This window comes from Oryzias latipes, chromosome 11 (assembly GCF_053564925.1).
Source record: "Oryzias latipes strain Hd-rR chromosome 11, Olatipes_Hd-rR_3.1".
NCBI lineage: Eukaryota > Metazoa > Chordata > Actinopteri > Beloniformes > Adrianichthyidae > Oryzias > Oryzias latipes.
Window position 1 is genome coordinate 8432167 of NC_136247.1, and position 9642 is coordinate 8441808.

The 9642-nt window shown below is 43.5% G+C and overlaps 1 protein-coding gene across 1 annotated transcript; it reads left to right on the forward strand.

Annotated features, from left to right (window-relative positions):
* The first annotated feature begins 200 nt into the window (after positions 1–200).
* rpa3 (replication protein A3) lies at positions 201–2374 on the forward strand. Its single transcript, XM_004074158.4, has 4 exons — positions 201–437; positions 514–588; positions 1959–2070; positions 2148–2374. The coding sequence occupies exons 1-4, from the start codon at positions 339–341 to the stop codon at positions 2228–2230; spliced, it is 369 nt and encodes a 122-aa protein (XP_004074206.1). The 5' UTR covers positions 201–338; the 3' UTR covers positions 2231–2374.
* Positions 2375–9642: the final 7268 nt, after the last annotated feature.

Sequence of the window (9642 nt, forward strand, 5' to 3'; positions counted from 1 at the left end):
ATAACAGAGAAGGGAAGATTTCGAGATTACATTTTCGATTTCAAGCAACACAAACGTTTAAACGTGTTGTATTGAATCCGTTCAGACAGTAGGTGGCGGTAAAAACACCAATGAAGGCCTAATCTCCCTGAAACCGCTTAGATGAAGAAGGAGGAGGCGTGTACCTAGAAACTAGGCGTTTGTTTTACTCACCGTGTTCTTTTTTTGCTTCAACAAATTCCACCGGTTTTTTAAGCCCACTGTTCGTCTCCACCCGCGTTACAACGCCCGGTGTAAAAACAAAAGACTCCCAGGCTTCCCGCGCCCAGCTGCTTCAGTCTCGTGTCTGTGGCGGGAAGATGGCAGGAATCATAGATGTTCCGAAACCCCGAATTAACTGCTCAATGCTGCTGCAGCACATCAACCAGGCGGTCTGCTTCGTGTGCCGGGTGTCTAAGGTCGGTTTCGTTCGAGTCCTGTGGGGTTTGGTGGTGACAGGCGTTTCAGTTACCGAGTTTTTACTTTGTGTTGTAGGTTCATCCCTCCGGGAAGACGTTCACGGCGGTGGACGGAGAGGGGAAGACGGTGACCGTGGAGCTCAACTGCTGTGTGAGTACGCGCACACACAGCAGCCCCGTGCTGCTGGGACTCCCGTCCAGTTCCTGTTGGTCCATAGGCTGATATTGGATGTTTAAGACATTGATTGTGTAAAGTAAACCTGTTTTTCGCATTTTTAAACAACTTTTAACTTCGTAGTGACTTTACCTTCCTAAGAAAAAGAAAAAAAACTCTCACGACATGACTGTCTCCAAACTACGTTTCGGAATGACTTAATTTGACAACATGTACTTTATTAAAAAGACAAATTGGCAAATGGCAAAATTAAATTAATGTTTTTTAGTGTGTTTTTGTATGATTTATCTAATCGTTTTGCTTATCTTTGTGTTTGCATCGGTGAGCATTCTTATTCCCAAAAGTATTAAACCTCACTGCCTGCGGAAGTCCCGCCCACAAACTATAACGCGCATGTCTGACAGTTCTAAGGTACTTCCTGTTCCATGAAACATTTGAATGTTTTTGCTAGATAGATCACTGAACAAATGAAATATTATTTAAGACTGTCTGATACACAAATGCATATGTCTTTTTTGTTGTTGTTGATTCATGAGAAATTAAATCAGAAAATATGTTTTTCATGTATTTATAAAAAAGATGTTATAAATTTAATTCTTAATCTAAATTAAATACTGAAATACTTAAATACTGAAAAAAATCTACAATTATATTTCTAGTTGTATTTATTATATTTTGCTTTTAGATTTCTCATAATTCATCAATTAATCACGATGGATGGACGGAGTAGTTTGGGTTCATGTTCTTTATGCAATATAATTTTTTTTTTGCTAAGTTTTAATAAAATCGGAATAGATAAAGTTATAAAGTTACATTCATCCTATCTGTATTATTTAGGAAGTAGTGCTACATTTGCTGATTCCAATTGCCAAAAGCCTCCCACTGCTGAGAGATTTCTTTCTTTCTTTTTTATGTTTACATTTGTTTTTCTTTTCTTTTTTTGCGTGTCATCTTAAAGTTGTGAAAGATCTTAAAAATAATGAACACAAAGGAATTCTTAAAAGGCCTAAAGTCTTTTCTTCTAAAGACTTTAGGTATATATTTCGACAATTTTGAGTCTGCACCCACAGAAACTAAACTGAAATCATGCTTTTTTTTCTTAAGGTGGTGGACTGATCTTTTGTTTTTGTGTAAAGTTCCATCAACTACAGAGATATTGTGAGTGCGCTTTAGGTCCGGTTTATACTTCAAAAGGGTTTGTAATCGCTGGCGTCCCTGTGGTCGCACGGCTATTGAAGCGAAATTGCCACAGTCGCTGTAAAATAGTACCCCTGCTGGTGACGTCAAACTCTGTCAGAAAAAAAATGTCTTTTTAGCACTGAAAGGGGGTGAAAACTTGTTTCCAGCTGGAGGAGGAGCTGAGCGGCGTGGTGGAGGTGATCGGATTAGTGTCCAACAAAGGAGTCCTGATGGCCGCCACATACAACCTGCTGCGAGAAGACCGCGGCACCCCCTTTGGTGGGAGTCCAGTGAAGCTCTGCTAACTCTCCAGGAAATAGTCGGCGTCCCTAACTGTCTCTGTGTCTGTCCGGCAGATTTGGAGCTGTACAACGAAGCCCTGAAGGTCATTCATGACTTCCCCCAGCACTACCCGTTCGAGGCCGCCGTCAGCGGCTGAGCCGATGCCGTGGCTCTGACCCTGCCAGAACTCATGTAAAATATTGTTAAATTAAATTTTAGTTAATATCCAGAATAATGTGTCACTGTTTTTGGAAAAACATTCATTCTTTTCCTTGGTTAATAAAGTTTTTGTTTTCTGTAATTTCTCGTGTTTTTGATCTTTTAGTTTGAAATAAAGAAGCTACAATTTTGCTTTTTTTAGCAGCAAAGAGGCAGGTAAACAAAAGTGATCAACTGAGGATTCTTTTATCACATAAGACAGCCAATCAGAGGCAGCGGGGAGCAGGTTTTCACACAAAGTGAGCATGAGTCATCAGCTGGTGTTGTTGTTGGTGAGGAAATTTTTTGACCTTTAGCGAACTACAAAACAGAAATGGGGGGAAAAATGGAGATCTGTCCAGGAAATAGACTTTTTCCTTTGAACAACTATTCTACAGAGCTCCTTTCATCATCACGTTTGTGTTCAAGCAGAGATGCAGCCACATGTCAGTCTAACGTCAACTTAGTAACACATGATCCTATTTTATCTGTCAGCAGGCATCGTTTATCTGTTACCTCCACCTGATGAAGTCCTTGAGAATAGAAAAATTAACCAGAGCGGTCAGCAGGGGGCAGTGTGAGTTGAGAAGCTCTAGATAGACAACTTTATTTATCCATTTGGGAGGTTCCCACATGGAAATTGACATCTCCATCGCATACAGCACTGGTTGACATACATATAGGAGAAAGCAGCACAGTAACTAGAAAAATTAGAACAGTAAGAAACAGTTTAAATATCTGCAAAACAGCATATACAAAAAAAGGTCATTCAGGCCCTTTCCCTTTCTGTCGCCCTCCTAAGTGGTGGTTAAAGAGTTTGATGGCACGGGGGCCAAAAGAGTTCCTCAGTCTATTAGTCCTGCATCTTGGGAGAAGCAGCCTCTTGCTGAAGGTGCTTCTCTGGCTACTGATGGTCGTGTGCAGAGGGTGGGTGGCATTGTCCAGGATACACTTTAGTTTTTTGAGTGTCCTTCTCTCTGCCACAGTAGCCAGAGGGTCCAGCCTTGCGCCAACCACAGAACCAGCCCGCCTGATCAGCTTCTCCAGCCTGGAGAAGTCTGTCTTTGAGTTGCCCCCCCCCCCAGCACACCACAGCGAAGGTTAGAGCGCTGGCGACCACAGACTGATAGAAGATCCCCAGGAACTTCTTGCAGATGTTGAAGGATCTTAACCTCCTCAAGAAGTACATCCTGCTCTGGGGCTTCTTGTACAGCTGCCCGGTGTTGCTCGTCCAGTCCAGCTTGTCGTCCAGCCACAGCCCAAGATATTTATAGGTCTGCACGACCTCCACCTCCTCCACTCCTATCAGAACTGGTCTGGGGTTGGGTCTGTCCCTCCCAAAGTTGACGACCAGTTCCTTAGTCTTGGAGGTGTTGAGCTGTAGGTTATTTTTGTGGCTCCAGACAACAAAATCCTTCACCAGGCTCCTGTACTCCTCCTCCTCGTCGCCACTGATACACCCCACGATGGCTGTGTCATCTGCGAACTGCTGGATGTGACACGTGTCCGAGTTGTAGCAGAAGTCCGCGGTGTACAGGGTGAAGAGGAAAGGGGAAAGTACAGTCCCCTGTGGAGCTCCCACGTTGCTGACCACAGTGTCAGACGTGATGTCCTTCAGCCTGACGTACTGTGGTCTGTCGGTGAGGTAGCTGGAAATCCAAGCAACCAGGCACGGGTCCACTCGCATACTGGAGAGTTTTTCCTGGAGTACAAGGGGTTGGATGGTGTTGAAGGCACTGGAAAAGTCCAGGAAAGTAATCCTTACAGTGCCTTTTCCCTTGTCCAGATGTGAGTGGGCTCTGTGTAGGAGGAAGAGAATGGCATCCTCTACTCCATCCTCTGCCCGGTAGGCGAACTGTAGAGGGTCCTCAGCGTGCAGCACCTGGGGTCTGAGGAGCTTGAGGAAGAGCCGCTCCAACGTCTTCATCAGATGTGACGTGAGTGCCACCGGTCGGAAGTCATTCAGCTCGCTGGGCCGGTTCTTCTTGGGGACCGGAACGATGCATGAAGTCTTCCAGAGGGTGGGCACTCTGCCGAGTTGCAGGCTCAGGTTGAAGATGCGTTGTAGCGGCTTTAGAATGGGAAGAGCATCTTGATGAAAACCTGTCCAATGAACAGCTGGGTCACTTGCCTGGATGGAGCAGTTTCAGATTCGACAGACAGCATCCCCCTTTTCTGTAACAATGTTGTTGTACTTTTTATGTCAGTTCAATCTTTTTTTTGTCCATTTCCTCTTGGTGTCCTCATGTAATGAAGGATTAGGTTTGACTATACCTCATCTGTTCTCTGGCAGCTTTGCCTTCAGCTCTGCGTCGTCTTTTCAGTCAAATTCATCTGGGACAAAAGGCTGATTTGCTTTCAGAACCTGATCCATTTGCAGCCGGTTTTCAGTCTTCTGTACAACAGAGAAAGCACTTCCTCAACAAAATTGAAGATTTTCTTTGAGCTGCTACAGTTTCAGGGGCACAGAATGAGACGTCTTAGTTATTAACCTGAAGGGATTTAATACTTTGTGCTGTGGTTACAGGGCAGAGGTCACGAGCGCTCATCCAGGAATCCCACTGATTTGAAAAACACGGATTATGTACTTCTGAAGGCCTGCGTCACATTTGGAGCTCCTCTCCACCTCTGGAAGTTTTAGCCTAAACTTTACTGATTGATCCAAACCCTAGTCTTACAGACAGAGGAAGTTCTTCCTACATGGATGTGTGTGTTCCACATCCCTGACGAGGCAAACAGCTGAGCTTCATGCAGCTAAAATCAAAGTCAGCGCTCAAACATGCATGCATGTGACTGTGAGCAGCAGCAGTGCAGTCCAACATTCTGCATCATGTGCATCAACATCTGCACCAAGACATTCAGTCGTCTGACTGCTTGATCGTTTTTTTCTGACTAAAACGTTTTTTCACCTGTAATGTAAAGACACAAACTGCTTCAGTTAAAGTTTGTTGTATTTTTTTTCCCCTATTTGTTTTTTTTAATCAGTTATCTCAGTGAGGAAGCTCAGACCGTTCTCCCTCTTCCAGAAGGAAACAAAGAGTTTCTAACATGTTCTGGGTCTGTCGCTGGGCTTACTCTAGCTTGGAGATGGCTTTAAAGCTTTAAAAGGAAGGCGTCCAAATAGCATTCTGGCTATATGGCCCTTCTCTGTGGGGAGGAGAAATGGTTCTACACTATGTTCCTTAGCAGTCAATCTCTAACCATTTCTTCTCAACCCACAGCTTGTAGTCTTAGGTACAGGTACAGATTTGACAGCTTTGTCTACGGATTGCTCACTCCTAACCACAAAGTGAACTGCTACTGCTTCGTTTCTTCGTTGCTCCATCCCACACTCCATCCTTTTCTTGCTTATGAAACGAAAATGCCCCGACTGTTTAAGATTCGTCATCTGGCGTGGAGAGAGGGGAGTCTTTCACCTCTTTCTGGCTGAGAACTGTGGTCCAAGAAGCATCATAGCTGCAGACAACTTCAATGTGAGATGGAGGTTAGAGTTTCAAAACACCAAAGGAAAAGAGATATACATGATTTGAAAATTGGATTTCCTGGTTTCTTTTTTGCATTCTGTCTCTCGAAGATAAAGTGTATCTGTGATGAACTTTCTTAACCTTCTTAAGTTCAACAACCTGGACAAATGGTGACTGACAAATACTTTTTTTGTACCATTGTGGCTTCTTTGTGGAATCAGCTCCTTGTCTTCTCCCACCCTATTGTCTAGTCAGGATAGAAAGACAGCCTGCTGGACACACAGACGACCCTTCATGCTGCAGGGAAAACCGTCAGCCTGCTCCGACTCTGCAGCTTTAACCAAAAAATCTGCAGACATAACAGGAAGCAGTCTTTCCATGTGATCCTAGTTTCTTTAGCGCAAAGCTGTCCCATCCCCTTCAGATCAACCACCCCGCCAGTTTTCCGGTTTTCCTCATTGCTGATCAGGGGATTCCAGGCTGTCGGAAAGGGGACCTACAGAAAATCAGAATAGAGAGGAAAGTGAACACCCTAACGAATCAGCTGACAGTCGCGAAGGCTCTCCCTTCTGTTTAGATCCATGAATCTTGGCAGTTTGCAGGTAATGTGGAGGGGGCACACCTGTACAAGCCTATCCCTGTAATAATGGATAACATTGAAGAGTAGAAAAACGGGTTTGAATTTGTAAGGTCAGATTATGGAAACGATGGGGAAAAGATTTATGCCAATTTCTAAACATGCAACTCTTGACAATGGAAAACACAACAAAGTGCAAGAATGAAATGTAAATGAACAAAATGACCATATTTTCCACACTTAAAGTTGTAACAGCCAAAAATACATTTATAGTCAAGAAGAAGACAAACATATTTATGTTGTACTTTTAGGGGCACAAAATATGGGACCAAACGAGTGACAAAGATTTTATTTTGAAAGGCAATTCATAAAAAAGGGAATAGAAACAATTTACATTTTGCTAATGGAACACATTATTGCCTGCATAAATTACAAACAAATTGCACAAGTGTCATAATTTATATACTAGTACAACATAATAACAGTTATTAGTTATTTAGCCGAACTCTCTGTATCACTTCAAATCACTAAATCAGTCGAGTTCTTCATTCTGGGTGTTACTTCTGAAAGACTCCGCCAATTTACCGCTGCTTCTTCTTTTTTGTTCAGTCTTCTTTTTGCTCCATTACATTTTGTCCCAAAGCTGCTCTTCACCACACCAAAATCCCCCGATTCACGTGGATCGCATAAAGAGTTGAAGAGTTACATTGCGTCAAAGAACGTTTGTTATATAGGCATCACCGTTGACAGCTCATGTGTTTAAGGGTTAGGTTGTTGGGTATTTGTTACATTGACAATCATAGCGATTTTTACGATTTCTTTTTAAATATTAACACATTGTTTCCAGCTGGTATATAAAAAAAAACGCCCCTCTCACCCTCCGCGGGTGGTTTATCCTCCAAGCTCGGGTCCTCTACCAGAGGCCTGGGAGCTTGAGGGTCCTGCAGTATCTTAGCTGTTCTGGACAGAGAGGTCTGAGGTCTTTCCAGGTATCTATTGTAGCCACTCCTCCAGCTTGGGGGTTACTGCCCCGAGTGCTCCAATTACCACAGGCACCACTGTCACCTTCACTTTCCAGGCTTTCTCCAGTTCTTCTCTGAGTCCCTGGTATTTCTCCAGTTTCTCATGTTCCTTCTTCCTGACGTTCCCATCGCTTGGTACTGCCACATCCACCACAACGGCTTTCCTCTGTTCTTTATCCACCACTACAATGTCTGGTTGGTTTGCCATTACCATCCTATCAGTCTGGATCTGGAAGTCCCACAGGATCTTTGCCCTCTCATTCTCTACCACCTTCGGAGGTGTTTCCCATTTTGACCTTGGGGTTTCCAGTTCATATTCTGCACACATGTTCCTGTATATTATTCCAGCCACTTGATTGTGGCGCTCCATGTATGTTTTCCCTGCCAGCATCTTACACCCTGCAGTTATGTGCTGGATTGTTTCAGGCGCCTCTTTGCACAGCCTACACCTTGGGTCTTGTCTGGTGTGGTAGATCTGAGCCTCTATTGCTCTGGTGCTCAGGACTTGTTCCTGAGCTGCCAGGATGAGCGCTTCAGTGCTGTCCTGTAGGCCAGCCCTTTCTAGCCATTGGTAGGACTTCTTGATATCAGCCACTTCAGTTATGGTCCGGTGGTACATCCCATGCAGGGGTTTGTCCTCCCATGAGGATCTGTCCTTCAGCACTGTATCCTCTGCTCTCCATTGCCTGAGACATTCACTGAGCACACTGTCAGTTGGGGCCTTGAGCTTGATGTACTCATGGATCTTGGATGTTTCATCCTGGATAGTGGCTTCTACGCTCACTAGTCCTCGGCCTCCTTCCTTGCGGCTGGCATACAGTCTCAGGGTGCTGGATTTGGGATGGAACCCTCCATGCATGGTGAGGAGCTTTCGTGTTTTAACATCCGTGGTCTGTATCTCTTCCTTTGGCCATCTTATTATTCCTGCAGGGTATCTGATAACTGGCAGTGCGTAGCTGTTTATTGCCCCGGGTCTTATTTCTGCCGTTGAGCTGGCTTCTCTGGACTTGCCTTACTCATTGGAGGTATTTAGCTGTTGCAGCTTTCCTTATATATATATATATATAAAAGGAAGGACCACAGGTTAGAAATTTTGGAAGTTTTGATTTAAAAACCAGTTTTCTTTTTTGTATTTGATTTAAACACATTTTTTAATAGATTTCTTTCTGTCTAAGGTTTATTTTTATAGACTTCTTTATTCGGGTTATTATTTTTTATTGCCCTATTTCTTTCCTCTCAAAGTGATCAAGGTGACCACATTGTACGCACTACAGTACACCAGGTTATAAGGCGCATTGTCAGTGAACGGTCTATTTTTGAATACAAGTCACATATAAGACTTACAGAGTCAGAGAAAAAGTCAGTCAGTCAGTCAGTCATTATTTGAACTTGTTTGTAACACGCTACACGTTAGTCACGTTAGCAGTATTCACATTACGTATAACTCCCAACTTTGTTTCAGGAAAAAAACAGACTTTTACAGGAAAAACAAACGTTACTGTGACTATGCTAACTCCAAACTTTGTTATTAATGTGCAAAAAAAATAAAAAACCACAGTTCAACACCGCTACACGTTAGCCGCTTTAGCGTATTTACATTAACACCTAACCTTGTTTGCAACTCGTAAAAGACAGATTGACGTTTAGACATTGCAACATGTACCTCACCAAATCAGTAAACACAACTAGAATTGATCTATACATGAGGCACTCTGGTTCCTGAGGCGCACTGTAATTGTTTGAAAAAAAGATAAAGCTTTCCGGTGCGTCTTGTAGTGCTGAAAATATGGTAAACTTAAACTCAAAAATCGATCATAGCAGATGGTTTAAAGACTTTAAAGACGTGCATTTTATTAGCCTTCCCCCACCAACTTAATGGGAGTGAAACAGTTTCTCACCTCTCAAAGAAACATGTGCAGGTTGGAGATATGTGTGATGAATGTGTGTATTTCTAGGTCATTTCAGAGTCTCCATAATTCATTCCCATAAATGATTTTTCTGCCTTAAAGGCCTGAAATTCTGTCAAAGCACTGATTTGTTTTCCTCAGACCTGGCAATGGTCAGAAAGTTAATCTCTCCAGAGCCAAGGGCTGACTGCATCTCAGGAGTTTACATTTGTGGGTACACCAGGGCTTGTGGAGGGGGGGGTCGCACACACCTATGAGGTGCTACCCAAAGTGATATACTGCTGCATTGTAAAGCCAGGAATGGACGATCACATCAGCGGAGACGGGGGGGATCACAGTGTCAGGTGCAGTAAAAAATCAGTGTGGGGTCTTGCTGTAATGAGTGGGGAGGTATACACCCC

Coding starts and splice junctions, on each gene's coding strand:
- rpa3 (XM_004074158.4), top strand. CDS start 339: ATGGCAGGAATCATAGATGTTCCGAAACCCCGAATTAACTGCTCAATG. Junction 438..513: donor TCGTGTGCCGGGTGTCTAAG/GTCGGTTTCGTT, acceptor TTTGTGTTGTAG/GTTCATCCCTCCGGGAAGAC. Junction 589..1,958: donor CCGTGGAGCTCAACTGCTGT/GTGAGTACGCGC, acceptor ACTTGTTTCCAG/CTGGAGGAGGAGCTGAGCGG.